Source organism: Bubalus bubalis, chromosome 2, assembly GCF_019923935.1.
Source record: "Bubalus bubalis isolate 160015118507 breed Murrah chromosome 2, NDDB_SH_1, whole genome shotgun sequence".
NCBI classification, from domain to species: Eukaryota; Metazoa; Chordata; class Mammalia; order Artiodactyla; family Bovidae; genus Bubalus; species Bubalus bubalis.
In genome coordinates this window covers 27,755,453-27,780,287 of record NC_059158.1, presented here as the reverse complement: position 1 = coordinate 27,780,287, position 24,835 = coordinate 27,755,453, and the positions used below count along the sequence as shown (strand labels likewise).

The 24,835-nt window shown below is 41.8% G+C and overlaps 1 protein-coding gene across 4 annotated transcripts in view; it reads right to left on the bottom strand.

The window, feature by feature from the left end:
- Positions 1 to 24,835, bottom strand: part of PKHD1 (PKHD1 ciliary IPT domain containing fibrocystin/polyductin) — a 445,850-nt gene that overhangs the window by 283,182 nt on the left and 137,833 nt on the right. For 3 of the 4 annotated variants that reach the window (XM_044929073.2, XM_044929075.2, XM_044929080.2), the window contains exon 37: positions 9,337 to 9,549. The exons of the other annotated variant lie outside the window; for it this stretch is intronic. In XM_044929073.2, the coding sequence (XP_044785008.2) occupies positions 9,337 to 9,549 (213 nt within the window). The remainder of the gene's footprint in view (positions 1 to 9,336; positions 9,550 to 24,835) is intronic. 4 annotated transcript variants of the gene reach the window in all.

The following is a 24,835-nucleotide window of genomic DNA, read 5'->3' as shown; positions in this document are numbered from 1 at the left end:
ACAACATATACTTGTTGAAAGCCTACTATGAGTCCAGGCACTATTGGAGGGAATGAGTATATTGTCAATGAGAAAAAAAACAAAACAAAACATGAAAATCTTTGCCCTTGGGATGTATACATTCTACTAGGGAAAACACTAGAATAAGCACAATATATGACAAATAAACTATATATGATATGCTGCTGCTGCTGCTAAGACACTTCAGTCGTGTCTGACTCTGTGTGACCCCATAGACAGCAGCCCACCAGGCTCCCTTGTCCCTGGGATTCTCCAGGCAAAAACACTGGAGTGGGTTGCCATTTCCTTCTCCAATGCGTGAAAGTGAAGTCGCTCAGTCGTGTCAGACTCTTAGCGACCCCATGGACTGCAGCCTACCAGGCTCCTCTGTCCATGGGATTTTCCAGGCAAGAGTACTGGAGTGGGGTGCCATTGCCTTCTCCAATATGATATGCTAGAGAGTGTTAAAAGCTAAAGGGAAAACTCAGAGGGAGGGATGTGAAATTTTGATGAGGGGAATGTTGTAATTTACTCAGGGGTATAATAGTCATTGGAAAAGAGCCATTTTTTCATCTAAAGCCACAGGAACCTATTTCTGCCTTTAGGAGGCAGATTGGAAAATGAAGGCAACTCAAGAGAAAGCAGAACCGAGAGCTGCAGAGAAACAAAGTCCTAATGACTTCATTGAAGCACCTGGACTCAGCTGTGCCTCAAGTTTTTTCAGTTATATGAGGCAATAAATGCCCTGATTTGGGGGGTTCGAATGGAGTTTTCTGTCACTTGCAACCAAAAAAGACCTGACAAATGCCAACACTTTCAGGTATATATAGAAACTTAAAGTAGCTTATAATGTGTTTCTAAGTGGGGTTCCTGCTGTACTTGGATTATCAAATAGCTAGAACTCATTTCTAATTAGCAGGATACATTCAAAGTAAACACCTAAAATCCTAAGACCTTAAAAACAGCATGTTCACTTTAACATTTTTAAAGTTCCTTAAAGTGTGCTTTATACTCTTACTGGAAGGAACCCTTTCTTATCCATTGTTCCAAGGTCACTCTTGCCCAGATCAAGCAATTACAAATTCTAAGTTATCTCAGCTAAGAATAAATTGAGATTTTACCAGATATGCACATATAGAATAATTGTATTTCGACTTTTTTGAAGGCTTACAAGGCAACAGAGAATATTGGTCTTACTTTTGTTGATGGCATTGGTCATATTTTGAGAGACATATAGTTAGGGACCAATTCTCATGTGCTCTGAATAGAGAAGCAGTCATCAGTCACTGGCCATCCTACACGCTGAGGGTTCTAAGTCCAGAACCACACTGACCAACATTAACTTGACTAAGTAGTTACCCATCTGCCGCAACATACTAGCTGATTAGAACCCCAGTGTTGGATTGAAGCGTCTATAAATTTAAGATTACAGAAAGCAGGTTTTTTATGTTTCTCATACATCTTCCTCTATTCTTCCTCTCACTTTGAGCTTACTTTCTCCACCCACCCCAAATCAAACAAAACACACACATACAAAACAGCTTCTCTCTCTTTTAACCCAACATCCCTTTGGAGCACCCTTTCGCGTATGTAGCGAACTGCCAAGCAGAGACTTCTGCTCCCTCAACCCAACCAAGAGGACCAAGCTAGGGACAAAAGATGATAAGCATCCATATTTGTACATGAGCCATGAACAGACAGGGAATTTCCTTGAGGCTTATTAAAAGAGGCTAATCTAATTCTACCATTGGAGCCATCACTGGATAGACCCCGCCTCAAGCTACATGAGACACCATCGGTTGACAAAGGTCCATCTAGTCAAAGCTATGGTTTTTCCAGTAGTCATGTACAAATGTGAAAGTTGGACCATAAAGAAGGCTGAGTGCCAAAGAATTGATGCTTTTGAACTGTGGTGCTGTAGAAGACTCTGGTGAGTTCCCCTGGACAGCAAGGAGATCAAACCAATCAATCCTAAGGGAAATCAGCCCTGAATATTCATCGGAAGGACTGATGCTGAAGCTGAAGCTCCAATTCTTTGGCCACCTAATGAGAAAAGCTGACTCACTTGAAAACTGTGATGCTGGGAAAGATTGAGGGCAGGAGGAGAAAGGGGCAACAGAGGATGAAATGGTTGAATGGCATCACCGACTGAATGGACATGAGTCTGAGCAAACTCCAGGAGATGGTGAAGGACAGGGAAGCCTGGCATGCTTCAGTCTATGGGGTCACAGAGAGTCATATACAACTGAGCAACTGAACAACGACATGAACTTTTCCTTGAGGCTTATTAAAGGAGGCTAATCTAATTCTGCCATTGGAGCCACTCCTGGATGGACCCCACCTCAAGCTACATGATCAACAAAGAGAGGAAATTCAAAGAAATTCTCAGTCATGGGGGTGAGTCATCAGCCCCGTGAGCAGCCTTTTCCTTGCCGTCTCACAGAGGGAGGTCTGAGGCTATTTCTCTCCACTTCATCAAAGAAAAGGGGCTTCAAAGATATCAGCCTTTGAGATGCCTGTGAGAAAAGGAGACTGGCTTCTTTTTTCCCAGATTGGATGTCTACATATACAGCAGCGTATGTGTGGGCTCTCCATGCTTATCTGAACAGGGGAGAGGAGACTTAGAGCAAAGCGTTGTGAGTGGGGCATCTGTGGTATGGAAAGATTTGTAAGTTTCCTCTGGATCAAGTAGATTCTGGGAAAGGTAGCTTAATCTGAGCCAAATTTCTGGTGGAAGCTAAGGGGACTGCAAACTCAGGTGGAGCTTCCACACTGGAAAACAGTGGGAAGGTTTTCTGTAGGACTCCAATGATCAGAGAGAGAGAGAATCAACAATCAACCAGTATTATCCAGAGAGAATACAACTGCACAGTTCAGTTAAAAGCTAGTTAACCTCCCTGCTTCATCTTCCTCAGCACCTGCCTCACTTCTTCTACCTGCCCCAGCACCAAGAGAATACAAAAGACAGATGGATCATATGGTAATTCTGGGTTTTGTTTTCTGAGGCACTTTCATACTCTTTTCCATAGTTGTTGCACCAACTTACATTCCCACCAACAGTGTAGGAGGGATGTAAGCTATTATATATAGAATGGATAGACAACAGGCTCTTATCGTATAGAACTGCCTATGCATGCTGTCGCTTCAGTCGTGTCTGACTCTTTGTGACCCCATGGACTGTAGCCCACCAGGCTCCTCTGTCCATGGGATTTTCCCAGCAAGAATACTGGAGTGGATTGCCATTTCCCTCTCCAGGGGGTCTTCCCAACCCAGGGATCAAACCCACTTCTCCCATGTCTCCTGCACTGCAAATGAATTCTCTACTGCTGAGCCACTGGGGAAGCCTGCATAGCACACAGAAGTATACTCAATACCCTATGATAAACCATATTGGAAAAGAATATAAAAAAGAGTATGTGTGTATATATATATATGTAATTGAGTCACTGTACAGCGGAAATTAACACAACATAGTAAATCAACAGTATTTCAATTAAAAAAAGAAAAAGAAGAGATGAGCTACTTGAGTCATTTTTATCACTATTTTCACAATAGAACTCTTTATTCCAAGTGAAATACTATTTTAACATAAATTTAAGCTAGAAGTAAAAACAATGAGGCAGTTGCTTGAGCAATTTAAACCTTTATAGCTTGATCCCCAAATAATTCATTGTTTGCAGAACCTCTGCAGTTCCCTCAAGAAATGTTCAGATTTTGTGGAGTCTAATAGGAAAAACCACTGCCCTGGACACATGTGTCAACTCCATGCACACAGCATCATGCTTCCAGACAGCCTGATACACTTTACCAACACAGTAACCATGCCCATAGACAGTACTCATAAAAAGCATGGAGTTTACATACAGATGTTTGGTATTTTGAGAAGGGAAGTAAGCTGTATTTAAACCTGCTTGTTTAGACCCCTTTTTCCTATTTATTCCTATCACAGTCTCCTGTTCATAACGTTACACTGTTTCCTTCAACCATGTTCCCACAGTCTTACTTTCCCCACAAACTTCCATTTATATTTAATGCCTGATCTTGTAATTTCTTGAAAAGGACAAAGACAGAAGTCCATTCAAGGCCAGAAGACGGCTTTTTCTGCTGAGAAACTGTCAGCCAAATTTCTCAGGGAGGAACTGGAAATGAAGTGAGAGACATTGATAAATTTCCCTTTTGAACAATCAATAAAAGCCCCACCATCCTGTTCAGCCTCCCACTGTGGAAGCAAGGGCCGTAATTACATTGTCAAAAATTCAAGTTGCCCGGGCTGACAGCAACCCCCTTGAAAAGTGACATGTGATTGGCACTTGGTCTGGGGTGGTGAACCTGGATTGGCAGACAGAGGGAGGGAGCAAAAGGTGAGAGTGAAATTTCCTCATTGACAATAGCCCCCCAAAACCCCAGACTGACACTCTGTAAGAATCTGCAAGCCTTTAGCCATATTAACATAGCAAAGCATACAGCCAACACAATTTACTGAGTCATCTGATCACCAGAAATTCAGAACCCAGGCGGTCCCATCCACTCCTAAACCCAGAGAAAGAGAAAGACATACTGGGCTGTGTGTGCGTGTGTGTGTGTATGAGTGTGTGTAAGGGGTAGGGGCAGGGCAGCTGAGTATAGGAGTATAAGAGAATTTTTCTACATTAAAAGCGAAAACATGAAAAACATGCTTTCAGCTCCATCTTTCTTGGTGACAGCTGAACAACAAAGTCTGTTTGCTTAGCAACTTTAATCTATGATAAAAATCAACTAGAGCAGAAGGGTTACGAGGGGCAGCCATGATGAATGAGATGGAACAGAGAAGGTGGGAAAGCCTGCCACTGAAACACAGACCCATTGGTGTGATCCTCTAGGAGTGAAATTTGTATCCATCAGTGAGGCCTCTTCCTATTGGATGTTGGGAATAAAACACTTGAAAAAGCCTCATTGGCAGGGCAGCGCTCTGCTTTTGCTTAGACTGGAACCCATGCAAATGGTTTCCAAGAAGCCTTCATTATAATCATGCCCAGCAATGGTGTTTATCCACCGCTAGGAAGCAGCTGCACCACAGAGATTAAAATCAAACTGTGTTCACTGAGTTTTGGAAACAGACCAAAGGTGCCTGGAAGTGTTTTTCCTTCATGACCTCCAACGTTAAAACTTCTCTCTTGTTGTGATGAAATGTAGACAAGGAAATGAATAAAGAGGGACTTCTCTGTTGGTCCAGTGGTTGAGTCTGCCTTGCAATTCAGGGGACGAGGGTTTGATCCCTGGTCAGGGAACTAAGATTCCACATGCCATGGAGCAACTAAGCCCATGCACAGCAACTACTGAGCCACAACTAAAGAGTCCAAGTGCTACAACAATCTCACATGATGCAACAAAGATTCTGTGTGCCACAACTGAGACCAGATGCAGCCAAATAAATAAGTAATTTTTTTTTTAATATAATGAATAAGCAGAAAAATCTCCAGCAGAGCTGGTTCCATGCCAAGTAGAAGTCCCCTCTTATCCTTGAAAGAAACTATGAGATCACTGGGGCTTCCCAGGTAGTGCAGTGGTAAAGAATTCGCCTGCCAGTGCAGAGACACAAGAGATGTAGTTCTACCCCTGGGTCAGGAAGATCCCTTGGAGTGGGTAATGGCAACCCGCTTTAGTATTCTTGCCTGAATGAAAGGCCATTGATAGAGGAGACTGGTAGGCCACAGTCCTTGGGGTCCCAAAGAGTCAGATGCAACTGAGAGACTGAGCACGCACGCACATGTGAACACACACACACATGCACATGAGATGATTGGTATGGGGGACTCGCTGCTTTGGGGGAAAATGTCATCAGAACAGCCATAACTAACAGTGCTGGAGTGTTACCATGTGCTGGATACTTTGGAGCAGTTCACAAGCAGTAAGTCTACGAGGCAGGAACTGTGTTTTCCTGGTTTTATAGAGATTGATTTGCCCAAGGTCATACTTGATAAGCAGCAGAACTAGACTCATTTCTGATTCCTAAACTTACATGAACCACTAAAAACAGCCTTTCTCCATGTTCAGTCCATGCACTCCCTGAATCAAATCCCATGCCAAGCCCATAGACTCAGATTCTGGAAGAGAGGTCCAGAAACCTTGATTTTCAGAATCTTCCCGAGAAGCATCTTCCGTGCGCAAAGGTTGGTGGCTCCCCTCCCTATAGCATCCTGGAAAGCTGAGTGAAGTTGGGTCTTTAGGGACCTGCTGGGGGCAAAGCACTGAATCAAGTTGCTCACTTTTCTGCATACTTGACAGCAAAAGATAATTAGTTTTCCCCTAAAGCCCCAGTGTCACCAGGTCCACCTTTGGCCCTGAGAAAAGGCCAGTGAAATTACGTAACGATTTTAACCATGCTATGGCACCATGCTGCCAGAGGGGAGGTCTGTTTGAGACCTCAGGTGGTGAGGGAGAGAGAAGGGAGAGGGCTGACAGACCACAGGCTGTGACTGGGGATCCTTCCCACCCAGTGGCTCAGCTCTTTTCTACACACTATTTCTTTCAAATGAATGAGACGCAGCAGCAGCAACTCAATCAGGAAAACAGCTTGATTTTGCCTGTGTTCATGTTCAAGCTTTGCTTCATGAGAGAGATCATATTCATGCCTGTATCAGTAGGACGGTGGGGAAAGGGGTAAGACAGCCATTGATGACACCCTAACCCTTGGAATATAGGAAAGAAGAGGAGGAGGAAAAGGAGGGAAGGGAAGCGGGTTGGGAAAGGAGAAGGAGGAAAATGAGAGGAGAAGATGGAAATGAGGGAAGCTGGGGAGAGGAGATGTCTGCGCTTTCAGCATCCAATAACATCACCAGGATAAGGTAGCAACACTTTTGAAATTTCAGGATTCTTAAAACACATTAGAGGCATCTACTTTGCTTTAATTGCCCCGTATATTCATTATAAACAATGGTCCTAGGGATTTTCTTAACTTGACATCTATTAAAACACAGAGGTTAGAAGCACAGAGTACATTTACAATATAAGCACACAAAGGTATATTTGTAAAGTCTTTCTCTGACCCTTCATAATAGAACATGAGAAAGAAAACATTGGAATGAAAGAATTCGAGTGAAAGAATTGGGAGAGTTTCATCCTTCTTCAGGTGAATTTTCACTTCAGGCAAGAGTTACACCATCTGCATCTCATAGGACAATGGCTCTCAAACCAACAGATACTTCTGAAGCTTTAGGATCCTTCAGGATCAGGCTGGTTGAAATACTGATCTGTGCCTTTTTCTCAAGGGTAAACAGCAGCACATTGGGTTGGTGGTCTAAGTGGCTGTTAGACTAGAACAACCATTGGAGATCATCACTGCTGTGTAAACAGACAGAAGCCCCTCATGGATCTGGGCTATAAGATCAATATAACTGCTTGCTGATGAAAATGGGAAGAAAAAGGTACTGCTTAGAAGTAGAATACAAGAATCAATACTGTAGGTGTTTTGAATTTCTGTCTAGACAGTTGTGGGCTTTTCAACCTTACAAAATGCACTCCCAGTGTGTATCTCTCTAGCTGGTCCCTGGTCCACATTTAATAAATGCTTGATGATAAGATCCCCCTTCTACTCACAGTAAGTTGAAAAAAGGCAGAAGAGGGCTTTTAGGAGACAATGATTGAGGGCCACAATTTTTAATGGACAAACCGTTGATGTCACAAAAAAAGACTGACTCCTCAGCATAGCGACATGCCATGTCTAGAACAATTACCGTATGAGAGGTAACAGGGTCCTGTTTTGTTATGTTAGCACAGATATTCCAATGTAGAAGACACCATATTTTCTCTCCAGAAACCCAAATCGGGCCACTATCTGGTGCCTGCACTTTTTATCTGCCTTTGGCTCGTGTCATGTAATAAAATGTTTATCAGTACCCACTGAAAGACACTCCACGCACATCATGTTATACTTACATTTTCTAGTTGATGCTAAGGGTTATCCTGGCACACAAAGTAATTTCCCAAATCTCGAGGAAAATAAAAATGTCTATTTTGCAAAGTGCAATGAGGTCAGCAAAAGGCAAACAAAATTGTAGCAGAAACACACTATAACCTAATATCTGTTTTTTCCCCAGGAATCTATAAACACCAACTCACCTGTAACAGGATTCCAGGGAGAGCTCCAACTGAACCCTGTTCCCAGGAGGGGAAAACAGCAACAACAAGAAGCTTGTCTGCTTGGTCTGTGATGCCACCAGTGTACACAGCCACCCGTGTAGGCTAAGTAACAGTAAGTAACCCCATTGGTCAGTTTTCACTAGGTTAAGTAACAGTAAGTAACCCCATTGGTCAGTTTTCACTAGGCTAAGTAACAGTAAGTAACCCCACTGGTCAGTTTTCACTAGGTTAAGTAACAGTAAGTAACCCCATTGGTCAGTTTTCACTAGGCTAAGTAACAGTAAGTAACCCCATTGGTCAGTTTTCACTAGGTTAAGCCACAGTTACAAATACAAATCTCAGTCATTCATGACAACAAAAGTTTATTCCTCACTCAAACACAGGGGAGCAGTAGGTCACATGCAGCTGTGCCCAAGCTTAAGGGACTGCCCCTGTCCCTATAGGAGATGGTGTATTCTCAAGCAGAAAGAAAACAGAAAAATGTTCAAAGTATTACACTGGTTCTTAAAACTTTGATTTGACCATGAAGTACATCATTTCTGCTCCCATTCCATTGACCAAAGCAAGTCCAAGGTGAAGCCCACTCTCACTGGGACAAGGAAATATGGTCTACCCACTGGGAGGAACTGAAAGTTACCTGACAGAGAGAAGAGGTGTATAATCCTCTTGCAGAAAGGCAAGTGAATAACTGAGAACCATAGTATATTCTGCGGTGAGTAGCATCACAATTAATATTCCCTATTTAATGGTATAGACGGACTTATTTGCAAAGCAGAAATAGAGGCACAAATGTAGAGAACAAACGTGGATATCAAGGGGGTGGATGGAGTGGGAGATTGGGACTGACATTCACTCTTGATACTATGTATAAAATAGATAACTAGTGAGAACCAGCTGAATAGCACAGGGAACTCTACTCCGTTCTCTGTAGTGACCTAAATAGGAAGGAAATCAAAAAAAGAGGGCATATATGCATACATATAGCTGATTTACTTTCCATACAGCAGACACTAACATATCATTGTAAAGCAAATACTACAGTAAAAAATAATAATATAAATATTCCTTATTTAAGAAAACAGTGCCCGTGCTTTATTTCAGTTACCTCAGCAACTAACAGTCAAAGAGATGTGAGTAGTTTTAGCCATTTTCCCCATTGTCTGTACCTTGGCTAGACAAAGCTCTACCTCAATTCCTCTGGCCAGTTGCCTCACTCACCATGAAGGGAAAGAGTTCCATTCCTCACAGCCAGGAACTTGACTCCATATGGGAAGAAGCGGGCAGAGTAGGAGCTCCCATAGAGTTTGATCCGAGCTTTGCCTTGGAAGGGCTTGTCCTCAGATCCAATCCGGAGTTCTCCACCATCAGAAACAAGGATGGAGTGTGTCCTGAGTTCGATGGGTCCCAGGTCCAGGAAGATCAACTTCCCTCCTAAGAGCCACAGAGAAGACACTCAGTCTCTGGGAAGATGAGGCTCACCTTCTTTTGACAGTTATAATGTCTGATGAAACCATTTTCATTTATATGATTCTGCTGAAATTTAGATTTATCTCACCTTCTTTCCTAGAAGCACGGTTGAGTCATCTGACATCAAGGAGCAGAAGCACAGTATTACTAAGTCAGCTTAGGTTAGCTATCACAATTCACAGCAGCTTTATTTATAGTGCTTTTATTCACAATAACCTAAATGCCTAGAAGTTTAGGAGTGGTTAAGTAAGAAATGAGAAGGTCACTGTTTCACCGCGTAATAGCAGCTTAGAAAATTAAGTTTTAAAAAACAGGGAAACAGTAAACAGAAAATAGGAATAGAAGAAAATAATGCCACAATTATAAGACATGGTAAAAGGCAGTGTAATTAGGTGGCATTATGAAATTTTTTGCACTTTAGCTGACCAACATCCATTATCCTGGAAATATTTGATTCTTAGTAATTCCAGTGGTTGTATCTTAACAAGCCTGAGAAGAGTCCCTGTTTCTGAGACCCTCACCTGCCAAGCCCCTCCAAAAGGCCACCTCTTTCCAACACCTCAGCCTCTGTTGTCCCGATGTCCCTTTTCCAAAAACGGCAAGTTGATCACACTATAAGCTGACTGACCCAAGAAGCAACTCGCCTTCGGTGACCTACAGGTTTGATGCTTGAATAGCAGCACCACAATCCTTACCAGTCTTCCAAAGGGCCTGCTGGCAATTCTGATTTTAAAGTCTGACTTTAATTTTCCCTTCCATTGTCATTAAAATGACAAGAATAATCATTAGAAATGCAGTAATGAGTCCCATGTCAAGGAATTGATTCTTTCGAACTTGAGAGTCCCTTGGCGAGCAAGGAGATCAAACCAGTCAATCCTAAAGAAAATCAACTCTGAATATTCATTGGAAGGACTGATGCTGAAGCTGAAGCTCCAATTCTTTGGCCACCTGATGCAAAGATCGGACTCATTGGAAAAGACCCTGATGCTGGGAAAGACTGAAGACAGGAGAAGAGGATGACAGGATGAGATGAGTTGAATGGCATCACTGACTCAATGGACATGAGTTTGAGCAAACTCCAGGAGACAGTGAAGGACAGGGAAGCCTGGCATGCTGAAGTCCACAGGGTTGCAAAGAGTTGGACACAACTGAATGACTGAACAACAATAAATGAATCCTGCTGTGAACAAGAGGGAAGAAATGCGACCTGTGGTACAGGTTACATTCATGCATTCACTAGAACATTTTCACTCACAGCCATGTGTCATTAATGTCCCAAATCTTCAACTAGTGGAACATGGGTTGAACAATGGGTCCAACAATGGGTTGCACCATATCTATAGTCAGGAAATCTGAACTGAGATGAACCATGATGGAGACAGAGTATTGAATCAGATACCTGTCCCCACTCTGGTATTGGCCTCTGAATGACCCTCAGTACGTCTCACAAAGTTGCTGGGCCTTAGACTTCTCAATTTCCAAATCTGTCCCACTCAGTGCCAAGGGATGGTCTGTCTGCTCCTCAGTGACATGTGGAACAGAGTTATGCATCCAATGAGGCTCCTTCTGACTCTAGAACACTTGACATCTACATCCACAAAGAAAGCAGTCAAGTGTGCCTTTGACACTGATGGAGACATGGACCTCTTCTTCTCCAGACACCACCTACACTGCAGGGAACTTTGAATGTCACTTGAGAAAGAGATTACCTGCACAGTGAGGAATTCAAATGAGATGATGGGGAAAACAAGGGAACTGACATGTATTAAGCACATATCCTATGCCAGTATCTTTAGCAATGTTCTCTGAAACAACCTTTCCAAACAAGCCTAGGAAGTCAACATCACACTCCGTATTTCAGAGCAGATAGTGGGCTGGGGGAAGCAGAGTGAGCACTAGAACCCAGGACCACCTGACAGAGACACTCACGTTCTATCCACTTTGCAAACCCTACCAGGTAGCTTTTTCATTAATTAGGAAATACTTTTCATTAATTATTTCATTAATTTCATTATTTATCATAGTTACTTTTAAGAAAAAAGACATGCTCCTTTTTTAGGTACGTTTGCCTATGGCTTGTTTATATGAGGTTTATTTTAATTTTATTAATGTTGATATACTTCATCTCATTCTGAAAAGGATTTGAGGCAGATTACAAGGATTAGTGGGTAAATTTATAAATCGGGGATTTGTCCCTTGTACTATCAAGCAAAATATTAAATATACTGAGGAAAATTGGCAGAAATTTGAAAAAGTCATTTACTGATGGGACCTAATAATAACACTAATGAAGGGAGAAAAGCTCAGCTCCCCAAAAAATAATTTGCATTGGCAAGAGTACTATAAGTAGGAGTAATTAGTTAATGTGATTACCTGCAGAAAAGCCTTCCTTCTTTACTTTATCAGTAGCAAGTATGTATAGGGAAGTCTAGGTAAATATGGAAGAAAGTTTGTTATGAAATTTGGGACTTCCCAAGTGGAGTTAGTGGTAAAGAATCTGTCTGTCAGCGCAGGAGACGCAAGAGACTGGGTTTGATCCCTGGGTCAGGTAGATCCCCTAGAGTAGGAAATGGCACTCCATGCCAGTATTCTTGCCTGGAAAATTCCATGAGCAGAGGAGCGTGGAGGACTAAGAGTCAGACACAATTGAACACACATTTGTTGTGGAATTCAGCTAATTTTGGTTGAAATAATTGTATGTGATAACCAAGGTAAAAGCTTCTTGGTGCGAAAGAACAGGAAGTTTATATTCAATCTACCTCTGTGCCAAGGCCCCAAGTGTTTCATTGCACACTTTATTAGCTTAAGACAAATACATACCGAGCTGCCATAAAGAAGAGTTACTTGAATATGGGAGGGAAGTGGGAGGACTTTATTTCTCCACTTTATAGAACTTGACCCCATTTGTGAAAGCTGAAATAAAGAGCGGGGCTGAAATCAGCCTTTGGCTCTGACCCTGACACTGCTTGTTATGATTGTTCATGAAAGCTGAGTACGTCCCACGGGTGACCTTGGGTAATTTTATAAAAATCAATCAACCATCATTATTGTTACTTCCCCTCCAAAATAAACAAATGAACACAACTTTTTACATGTAATCATTTGTTTCCATTAAATGTCTCTTTTACTTCTTTTAAAGGGAAGTAAAAGAGACTTTTAGCAGCTAGTGAATGTTTGCAAAGTACATCAAAACCTACTTTGGGCTAACCCCACAATTAGCCATCCTCTGTAATAACCACAAAATGATTTGGTGTGCATGAGTGTGTTTTAAAGAAAAACAAATACGCAGTTGTAGCTATTTTCCCCATTACAGAAAACACTTAGAGTATAAATATTATACCATACAAGAATATACTCATCAAGGGACTTCCTTGGCAGTCCAGTGGTTAAGACTCTTCAGATTTCACAGGATGGAGGTGCCTGTTCAATCCCTGGTTGGGGGACTAGGGGGCTTCCCTGGTGGCTCAAATGGTAAAGAATCTGCTTGCAATGCAGAAGACTCGGGTTCAATCCCTTGGTTAGGAAGATCCCCTGGAGAAGGGAATGGCTACCCACTCCAGTATTCTTGCCTGGAGAATGCCAAGGACAGAGGAGCCTGATGGGCTACAGTCAATGGCGTCACAAAGAGTCGGACATGACTGAGTGCCTAACACGTGGGGAGCTAGGACCCCACATGGTACCGGAAAAGAACTGGCTATATCTTCTATCCCAATTCTTTTCCTGTAGTCTCTGTGGAACTCTCCCCTGTAGGGCTTTGCTTGGCCATTCCACCAAAACTGGTCCTATCAAGGTCACAAGTGGCAATCACACTGCTGAATCCAAGGCCGAGTGCTCAGTGCTCACCTTTGCTGAGCAGCCATGGCATCTGACATGCGCACTCAGTCCTTGCTTGCTGCTCCATACCCCGGCCGCCCAGTTCTGTGCTCTCCTGGATCCCTCCCCACTCCCAGCCTCTCCTCCCGGCCTCCTCTGCCTGATTCCTCCCGACTGTCCCAACCACTGACACTTGGAATGTCACAAGACTCAGTCCCTTGATCACTTTTCCAATCATTCTATGAACATGGCCTTGCTTTTCTCACCTTGTCTTAAGGTTTCAAAGTCCATCGTACCCTAATCACCAATGACTCCCAGATGACTCCCAAGGCCCATTTCTGCCCTCAGTTCAAGATTTGTAGACCCATCTGTTTCTTGGTATCTCTATATGGATGTCTCAAAGTTTTCTTGACTTAGAACATCCAAAAAGTGAACTCCTTGTCTTGTCCCATTTCCGTAAATGGCAACTCCATCCCTCCCATTGCTCAGTTTGAAAGTCCTGGAGGCCACACTTACTCTCTCACACACCACAACTGAGGCTCCAAGAAATCTTGTGCATTCTTCCTTCCTAACATCCCTGTGATCCGGCCCCTTCTCACCACTTGTACATCCATCACTGGGATCTAAGTCACATCTCATCTCCAAGTAACCATAGAGCCTTGTAACTCAGCTCTTTGCTCTGCCCCTGGCCCAACCCTAGGGTCTACTCTCAAAACAACAATGTGATTTTTAATGTAAACTTCATCACATCACCTCTCTGCTGGGAATTCTCCAACAGCTTCCACCACACACAGAGTCAAAGCCCACCAAACCCAGCAGGGCTGGCCCTCTCCGTCCCCCTCTCCCCCATCTCTTCCCCCCAGCTCACAGTCCTCTGCCACTCTGACCCTCACTCCCCTGAAGCACAGCCTTTACCCTCACTGTGTGCAAATCCCCCAACCATCACAAACCACTGCCCAGGTCCTGATCCTTCTCCCCTGCTGCATCGTTCTCCATGCAGCTCAGAAAATCTAACACAAAATGCAATATGACTGTTTCCTTATGAATATAAACTCCAAGAGAACAAGAATTTGGATGTGTTTATTTATTTTATTTTTTATTTTTTTTTGGCTTATGTAATACATCTTTATTCTCTTACAGTCCAGGTTTAATTCGCAGCTGCAGCCCCTGTTCCTAAAACAGTGCCTGTCATACAGGGAGCTTGGAAAGCAGTCACTAAATACTTGTGAGATAAATAGGAGTTGAAGTTATAAAAGAGAATGAGGTCTCCCTAGGCAGACATGTAGAGTGAGAGCAGAAGAGAGACAAGACTATCATCTAGTATTTACAGACTAGACTAAAGAGAGGAAGTAGAACGATTCTTTTGGGTCAGTCAGTGAAACAAGTAAACTGGAGAGGAATCAAAAGGTTGGGATGGGTTCCTGGAAGAGCTTTAAGAACTAGGAAGGTGGCAGATGACAATGGCAAAGTTAGTGTCATTTTGAGGAGGATCTGAGGGCAAAGGGTGCAGAGAAAGAGTACACTTGGTTAGGACACACGTGCCAGGTAATGAATGAACTTGGGGAGAATGACTCCCATTTTAAGCAGAAGGAAACCCAGAGATGTATGGAGGCAAGATGCAGGGAGAAATCTGACAATCCCCAATTCATTAGATCAATCTGTGTCACCAAACTAGATTATTCACGTACTCAAAGCTTGAACTACCTAAATTTTCAGATGTAAATTATCCAGTTTGCTTATCCACATAGATGAACTTCCATTCAGCTTTTTGTGTCAACTCTGAATAATTCCTTAAAAATTTTAGCATCCTGTATTGTGTTACCTTTCCAGTTATTTCACAGAGGGAGCCTATGGAATTCTCTTCCCCTGGAGAATAAGAGATGATCATACATTCAGGATGGATGGGTCCTGCTCTCTCTGGATAAGGAGCGTGGGCTGAGTGATGGGGCAGAGCTGGGGTACTCTGCTTCACCCTACTGTGCCCTTCAGAACTCTGTTGCTATACAGGTAGGTGTCAGGAGAAGGTGAGGAAGAAGAGAAGGCCAGCATTCAGGGAAGGTATCCACAGCTCAGAGCTTGCATTCTGATGGGGATGCACACAGCTTCCTTTGTTGGTGAGATCCGGATTAGGCTTGTGCCTGATCCACTGGAGCAGAGCCTGGAAGCCTTCGAGGTGGGCTTGTCCCCGGCCAGAGAGGCGGAAAATCAATTTGGCTGGCAAACGAGAGCCCCCAAGAGCTCAGTGCACGCTCCATAATCCTATCCACTAGCAGCTCAGGAAATAGATGCCGGGGCTCTCACATATTCATGGGGGAGGTGAGGCATAAATCAGGCTTTAAGGATTGGGGGCAAAGGCAATGGACTCTCTGGCTGGCTACTAATTAATCAAGCACAGAACACCTCAACCTAGCAACCTGGGAGTCACACACACACACACACACACACAGGCTACTGCTGCTTTTCCAGAGTCTTTTTTTCATTTCAATTAAAATAGATATCAGAGGAAATTCTCCCCTTTAGCTGAGGCTGCTTATGCATCCCCCTGTTCTTCCTTTAATTAAAAAACATGCTTATTGCAATACTTGCCAGAATCACTTTAACGGTATTTTAATTGTAATGTCTCTGCCTGATTAAAAAAAGAAAATATGAACCAGAAAGTATTTGCAAAAATGTTCTCAGGATGCAGAAAGAGAATCACACACCTCCTCGAATGGGTGCCACATACTAATTCCTTAATTAGCCTGGCACTGCTAGTCAAATGGGCAACGTGGAAGAGAAAACATATCGGAAATAAAACCACTGACACAGAGCCATGAAACAATAGCAGTTGGGAGAATCACTTTCATAAGCTCAGATTTCCCTGGTAGGAGAGACAAGTGTATCTAACTAAAATTCCACATTCAGGACAGGCACATTCAATGCAGCCAGCAAGATTTCCACTGCCCTTTGCAAAGGGTCGCATAGCCTTTGGGAAAAAAGTAGCTGGACCAGGTTAATTGGTTTCCAGTCCAGACAATCCTATATGGCTTCCTCTGTTGTTTTAGGCTTTATTTTATGCTTGCACTCAGTTGTGTCCGACTGTTTGCAACCTCATGGACTGTAGCCCAACAGTCTCCTCTGTCCGTGGGATTCTTTCTTTCCAAAAAAGAACATTGGAATGGGTTGCCATTTCCTACTCCAGGGATCTTTCTGACCTAGAGATCAAACTCGAGTCTCTTGCATCTCCTGCATCAGCAGGCATCAAGTTGTTTCAGGCTAGTATTTCTCAAACTTGAAGTGAAGTGAAGTGAAAGTTTCTCAGTCGTGTCCAACTCTTTGTGACCCCATGGACTATACAGTCCATGTATAGTCCATGTATAGTCCAATTCTCTAGGCCAGAATACTGGAGTGGGTAACCTTTCCTTTCTGCAGGGGATCTTCCCAACCCAGGGATCGAACCCAGGTCTCCCTCATTACAGGTAGATTCTTTAGCAGCTGAGCCACAAGAGAAGCCCAAGAATACTGGAGTGGGTGGCTTATCCCTTCTCCAGCAGATCTTCCCAACCCACGAATCTAACTGGGGTCTCCTGCATTGCAGGGGGATTCTTTCCCAACTGAGCTATCGGGGAGTGTACAGAATCACCCAGAGGTCTTAAAAGACAGATTGGAGGTGTCACCCCACCCCCAGAGTACATTTTCTACAGGGTCCCCAAATGTGCATCTCTAGCAAGTTCCCAGGTGATGTTCTTGCTGCTGACCAGGGAACATACTTGGAGAACCACTGTTCTAGGTTAATAAAGCTTGTTCCATGTGTCCGCTGTCTAAAACAGGTTGAGAAATACAAGACTGGAATTGCAGATTAATTCACTTTGTCATTCAACCAACATTTGTTGTTATTTCCTAGTCCTTCTTCTAGGTGCCATGATAAAAATGTAAAAAATATAGTCAGTACTTCCAGAAGGTCACAGTGAAGTTTCATTGCTCCAAGTTTCATTGCTCCCTGGTTTTAGTGAACTGGTCAACTTCACAGATAACCTAAAAAGATGATGACTCAGCCTTTTACTGTTTCTATAAAACTTAAAAATCATGAAGTTATCTTTTTTATTAATTAATTCTATACTAATTACAAAGGGTAAACATATTATGGAAGAGAAATATCTAAAGGAATTCAAAATATTCAGATGTAAATAAGTGCCTTTGTTTATATTGTAATCAATTACTGCTTAACTAAACCTTGATTTCCATTCTTCCTCCAGAAAATCAAAATTTCCTTTTACCAACAAAGTTTCTGATATTTAAATTCTGAAGGCCCTTAGCTGGGTTTCTAAAAGGTCACTTAAGACCTCAGAAAGAAAGGAGAAAACAGAGGGAGAAGAAATTGTCTTTTCCAGGCAGGCAAAAATCTCCTTCGCTACCAAGTTACTCATTCATTGAAATAATCTCCTTCCTTCTCTGTATCAAAATTCAGTTAGCACTGACCCAATCACATTTTTTTTAACCAGTCATGAAACCTCATACATTTCTCTCAGCAATCTATTTAAAAGGTTGGGGGCTGGGGAGGGAGGTTTCAGAAGGAGGGGACACATGTAGTTATTTATGCCTGATTTTTTTTTTTTTTGTATGGCAGAAACCAACACAACATTGTAAAACAATAATTGTTCAATTAAAAAAATCATTATTTTTGTTTGTTTGTTTGTTTGTTTTTTATTTTATTTTATTTTTTAACTTTAAAAGGTTCCAAATATATTCTCTGAATATTGTAAACAATGATTCACCTACAACATGATAATTTTATAAGTGAATGATAACAGTCATTTCCTCATAGTATTTATTTAAAAAATGAGAGTACATCCTGCCTTTGACTCCCAGGAATATTACAGTACATGGGAAATGATAGTAATGAAAAGCTGCCTTTGGTATAATTTAACCTGCACAAAAATTCTAGATATATAAGCATCCCTGATTTCCAACTTCACTCCCAGTATGGACAAACAGGATGCAAGAATCATTAATCGACAAATGAGGTAGAGAAGGTAAGGAGAGATCAAGTCCCAGAGGACTTTGCAAACCATATCAAGGAGTTCAAACCTGACGTAAAAGGCTAATAGAAAGTCCGTGAAGGGTCTTAAGGAAGGACGATTGAAATATTTATCTTTTGTTACTGAAAATATTGTAGCTTCTGTGCTAGGAAGGGACTGGTCCCTTTCGATAGCATGTTTCATGTTACAATATCCAAGTTGTCAAGACACAAACTGTAAATTGTTTAATATCTATCTATCTGTCTGTCTGCCCATCTACTGAAAGCATGTCCTTTCTCACAGCAACGGCTTATCTTTCATTTAAGGCTAATCAAGTATGTCTGGGACTGTTCTCTGGAGGTAAATAAAGTAAGTCATGTCTGATTGGGAGAAATAAGGGGTTTCAGAGCCAAGTGTCCCCCACATGAAAAAGCCTTTGTCTCTGATCTCCTGATACACAAGTAGTAAATGAAATTGGTCACTGTCTGGACTAACCCACTAACATTTGAGGATACCAGGAAGGGCTCTGATTACAGAAAAATTCACAGCCAACATGAATCTGACTCTTCAGGTCAGAAACTCAGTCATTCAACAATTATTTGAGTACCTATTATGTACTAAGAGTCAGACACAACTGAGCAACTTCACTTTCAGTTTTCACTTTCATGCATTGGGGAAGGAAATGGCAACCCACTCTAGTGTTCTTTCCTGGAGAATCCCAGGGACGGGGGAGCATGGTGGGCTGCCATCTATGGGGTCGCACAGAGTCGGACACGACTGAAGTGACTTAGCAGCAGCAGCAGCATGCACATACTATATACTTGCTCCTTGGAAGAAAAGCTATGACAAACCTAGACAGCATATTAAAAAGCAGAGACATTACTTTGCCAACAAAAGTCTACATAGCAAAAGCTATCATTTTTTCCAGAAGTCATGTACAGATGTGAGAGTTGGACCACAAGAAGGCTGAGTGCTGAAGAACTGATGTTTTCAAACTGTGGTGTTGGAGAAGACTTTTGAGAGTCCCTCGGCATGCAAGGAGATCAACCCAGTCAATCCTCAAGGAAATCAACACTGAATTGTCATTGGAAGGACTGATGCTGAAGCTGAAGCTCCAATACTTTGGCCACCTGATGCAAAGAACTGACTCATTGGAAAAAATCCTAATGCTGGGAAAGACTGAAGGCAGGAGGAGAAGGGGATGACAGAGGATGAGATGGTTGGACAGCATCACCAGCTCAGTGGACATGAGTTTGAGCAAACTCTGGAGATGGTGATGCAGAGAGAAGCCTTGCGTGCTACAGTTCGTGGGGTCGCAAAGAGTCGGACATGACTGAGTGACTGAACAACTACGTACATGAAGATATAATAGTCCAGGCAATACTGAGCAAAAATGGACCTGGATCCTTTTTTTCTTAAGTTTACCTGCCTAGATTGCACCTTCTCAAAAGGTAAAGGGCAGTAACAACACATCCTAATATTAAGCTTTTAAAGAATTTATATAAAACTAATTCATAAAAAAGTTACATGATATATATATATGAATGATATCATGTTCTCAGCCTATTAAAAATTCTATCACTGGCCCACTTAGCTTTGGATACAAGCAAGGTCCCCTCATAAAATGAGTAATACCAACTTGGTGCCAGGAAAAGACTGACACATAGAAATGCACAAAATTAATGGAGTTAAGGATGGATTTCCCAGAATTTAGGTGAGTATTTCCCATTGCTGACTTCACCTGACTTCCCCCTTTAAGGTCACTGTGTACCCCAGGCCCTTCTGAGGAGCATGCTTGAAACTATGGGGAAAAAGTTTTCTAACCCGTTTACCACACTTCCCGCTCGGGGCTATGGATGAGAAAGTTCTCTAGGCATGTGTTATGCAATCAAACAGCTAACATATGCAGTCAGGGCAAAAAGGAACTTAAGACAATAAAAGTCGAGGCAATTTTTTGAATATAATTAATTAAAGTACTTTCTTCATTTCATTATCAATTCAAAAAAATTAACAGCCAACACATTTATACAAGCCACACTTTCCTCCTGCAACAGGAGGGAATCATCATCATTTCCGCACTGATCTGAGGCCCAGAACTTTACCCAAAGCCATAGGAGAGTCACCGGACTGCCTCACATTTGAACTCAGGCCCCTAGTTTGCTGAGCAAACCCCAGACAACCATGTTGTACCATCTGTACATAGTCATCCGGTTTCCTGCCTTGAAGGGTAGCTGCCCTTCAGCTGCAAGAAGTCAGTTCACTCAGTTCTTTTGCAGCCAATTGCTACACGTTATTTTAAACGTATCCATTTGAAACAAATTGTATCAGCCCACAAAGCCCTCCCATGTTGACCAAGACATTATAGAGTTAGGAAAGAAAGAAAAAAACATTAATGCAGCATATTTCATTTGTATCAAATGCCTTCAGATGGATTTCCTTTGAATCCAAGCTGCTATAATGAAGTCTTAAAACTGCAGGTACCAGGTAAGGTGCCCAATGACTCCCACGGTCCTGATGCACAGAGACACCACACAGATGTCCCAGGAAGCCCTGTTTCATAGCATTTCCAGATTGCTCCATTGTAAAGCATTTTGTGAAGCATGCATCTACTGAAACTGAGCCTAGTTTGGTTCTAACTAAAAGGAATCAAGTTAAAAACCCTGGGATAAAAAGTCTGTGCTGGCTACAGCTCTTAATACCTCGGTCTGAAATCTTCAAACCTTGATGAGGATGAAAAAACAACAGGAGACATACAGAGAGTCAACAACTACATGAAAAGATGCTCAATATCAGTATAAAACTGGAAATGCAAGTGAAAACCACAATGAGATACCATATCACACCTGCTAGAGTGGCTATTCTCAAAAAGACAACAAATAACAAGGCTGGGCGGATTTGGAGAAAAGGAAACACTTGTGCCCTGCTGGTGGGTATGGAAGTTGATGCAGCCACTGTGGAAAACAATATGGAAGTTCCTTTAAAAATTAAAAATAGAACTACTATATAATCCAGCAATTCCACTTCTGGGTATTTAGCTGAAGAAAACAAAATACTACTTCGAAAAGATATATGCACCTCTATGTTCATTGCAGCATTATTTACAATAGCCAAGGTATGGAAACAACCTAAATGCCTATTAATATATGAATGGATAATTAAAATGTGATATTGCATGTATATAGAGAGATAGAGAAAGAGAGAGACAATGAAATATTGTTTAGTGATAAAATGTAATAGAATGAAATATTTCCATTTGCAACAACATGAATGAAACTTGAGAGCATAAAGCTAAGTGAAATAAGTCAGAGAAAGATAAATACCATATGATCTCACTTACAGAGGAAACTAAAAAACAAACAAACAAAAGCAGACAAATCTGAGCTCACAGACATCAAGACCAGATTGATGTTAGCCTGAGGTGGCCAGTTGAGGGGTAGGTGAAATCGATGAAAGGGGTCAAAAGGTATACACTTCAGTTATAAAATGAATAAGGCATGTACAGCATGGTGACTACAGTTAATAATCAGTCAGTCAGTTCAGTTGCTCAGTCATGTCCAACTCTTTGAGACCCCATGGACTGCAGCACGCCAGGCCTCCCTGTCCATCACCAACTCCCGGGGCTAGCTCAAACTCATGTTCATTGAGTCAGTGATGCCATCCAACCATCTCATCCTCTATCGTCCCCTTCTCCTCCTGCCTTCAATTTTTCCCAGCATCGGGATCATCAATGTTGGCCATGGAAACTTCAGGAGGAAAGAATGAACTACTATGCAAATACTGACATAGTTTATAAATTGTTCACATAAAGAAAGTTCTCTAGGCATGTGTTATGCAATCAAAAGGCTAATATATGCAGTCAGGGCAAAAAGCAACTTAAGACAATAAAAGTCGAGAGAATTTTTTGAATATAATTAATTAAAGCACTCTCTTCATTTCATTATCAATTCAAAAAAAATTTTTTTAATTTTTTTTGGCTTTCATTAGTCACAAGTGCCTTTAACCAAAACTGAAGCACATCAGTTCAGTTCAGTTCAGTCAGTCTTGTCCAACTCTTTGCAACCCCATGGACTGCAGCACACCTGGCTTTCCTGTCCATCACCAACTCCCAGAGCTTGCTCAAACTCATGTCCATCAAGTTGGTGATACCATCCAACTATCTCATTGCCTGTCATCCCCTTCTCCTCCTGCCTTCAATCTTTCCCAGCATCAGGATTTTTTCCAGTGAGTCAGTTCTTCTCATCAGGTAGCCAAAATATTGGAGTTTCAGCTTAAGCATCAGTCCCTCCAACGAATATTCAGGGTTGATTTCCTTTAGGATTGACAGGTTTGATACCCTTGCAGACCAAGGAACTCTCAAGAGCCTTCTCCAATACCACAGTTCGAAAGCATCAATTCTTTGGTGCTCAGTTTTCTTTATGGTCCAACTCTAACATCTGTACACGACTACTGGAAAAACCATGGTTTTGATTATACACATCTTTGTCAGCAAAGTAATGTCTCTGCTTTTTTATATGCTAGTAATATTGTATTGCATATTTGAAAGTATTATAGCTAGGAGAATGGATCTTAAAAGTTTCCACCACACAAGAAAAATATTTGTACCTATCTGTGGTGACTATTCTAGTGATCATTTTGCAACATATACAAATATCAAATCATTATTCTGTACACCTGAAATTTACATTAGGTCATCTATACCTCAATAAAATTGGTTTTAATTTTTTAAAAAAGAAACTCTACAATGAACCTGGTAATGGGCCAATGCTTCATCTCAATAAACCAAGAATATGCATTACTACACTGTAGAAATCCCCAGTGTAACAGACTAAAATGATCTGCGTGTCCTCAAAACTGCAAAAGTGAAGTGAAAATGAAAATCTTACTCGCTCAGCCATGTCAGACCCTTTGTGACCCCATGTACCATAGCCCGCCAGACTACTCTGTCCATGGAATTCTCCAGGCAAGAATACCAAAGTGGGTTGCCATTTCCTTCTCCAGGGGATCTTCCGGACCCAGGGATCGAACCCAAGTCACCTGCATTGCTGGTAGAATCTTGACCATCTGAGCCAGCAAGACCACATTCCCAACTGCACCAGAAAAACAGTCTTCCACAAAGTCAAAATACCAAGGAGAACAGAGGCAACCTAGTGAATAACTGCTACTTCCACCTCTGTATCCTTCCCTCTCCTTGCTGTTAGAAAGAAAATACACTTTAGTATGCTTTTTGAAGATAACAGAGGCAAAAGTCATCTGAGGTCTTCATTGCCCAGCTAATTCTTTCAGTAATTCAGTTTGCTTTGTATATAGAAGCAACCGCTAGCTGTAAATAAAACTGCAACCTAGGCCTGACATCCAGCCATCTCTTTGGTTATCCCCTGCAATCCAAAAGAAACAACTAACATGAATCAAATACTTATGCTGGCCCAGACCCTGTGCTTAGGGTTTTAGAAACATTCCCTCATTTAGTACCCAAAACATCCACAGGAGTTGGGTGATCCAGTGTAGTTTGGCGACACAACAGCAAGCAATAAATGTTAGCAATTTGCTCTCACTACTGCTGTTATTAAAACAGGTCTTACTCTAAGAGGAGAAACTTGAGGCTCACAGAGTCTGTGCAACTTGCCCAAGGTCACAGAAGCCAGTAAGAAGCACAGCCCAGATTCAGATTCAGTTCTTTCTGGCTCAAAATCCTGCCAAGCATTTAACTGCTTTGTATACACCACTAGACCAAGAAATAGAAAATCATGTGAAAGGATGCCAGTGCACTATTAAACAACACAAGTTTCTGCTCCAGCCTTGTAAAGTGATGGCACTTTGAATAATAAGAGACTACAGAACATCTTCCTCTTGATAGCCCAACATCAAGGGACAAGAGGTTTCCAGAGTTCATCTTCCCCTAATTGACCCTTTATTAATCATTAAGCTCTAGGCCACTTGACATCAAGCAGCTTGACCACCAGGACAGAGTCATCGCTTCATTCAGAAAATAAAGATGCTTTTCCAGCAACAGACCACAAGCCCCAAATCCTTGCTCAGAATGCATAATAGCGCAGACGAGAGGGTAACGTTCCGTCTTTGTTATTATGGCTCATCATAATTACTTGGAATAAAATAATAAATTTTAATTCAGTGATGCCTATGGCCGTTGGGCATCTTAACATAAAAGAACGAAAAATATAATTAACTAAATCAAGGCAATATGCCTATTTCCATCCCAGCTCATTAGTATTAATTGATTGGGTTAATTCTCTTTTGTGTTTAACAGTACTCCCTAAAAAATAGTTTTTAAAAAAAGAAAGAAGGAAAGAGGAATGGAGGGAGGAAATTGAAATGGTAAATAGACAAAAGTTCTAGGTCTTTCACTAATTAACATGAAATATTAAGAGAGATAGCTAAAGCTTTTATTATGGTCACAAAATAATATGCCATTTTTCCAAAAA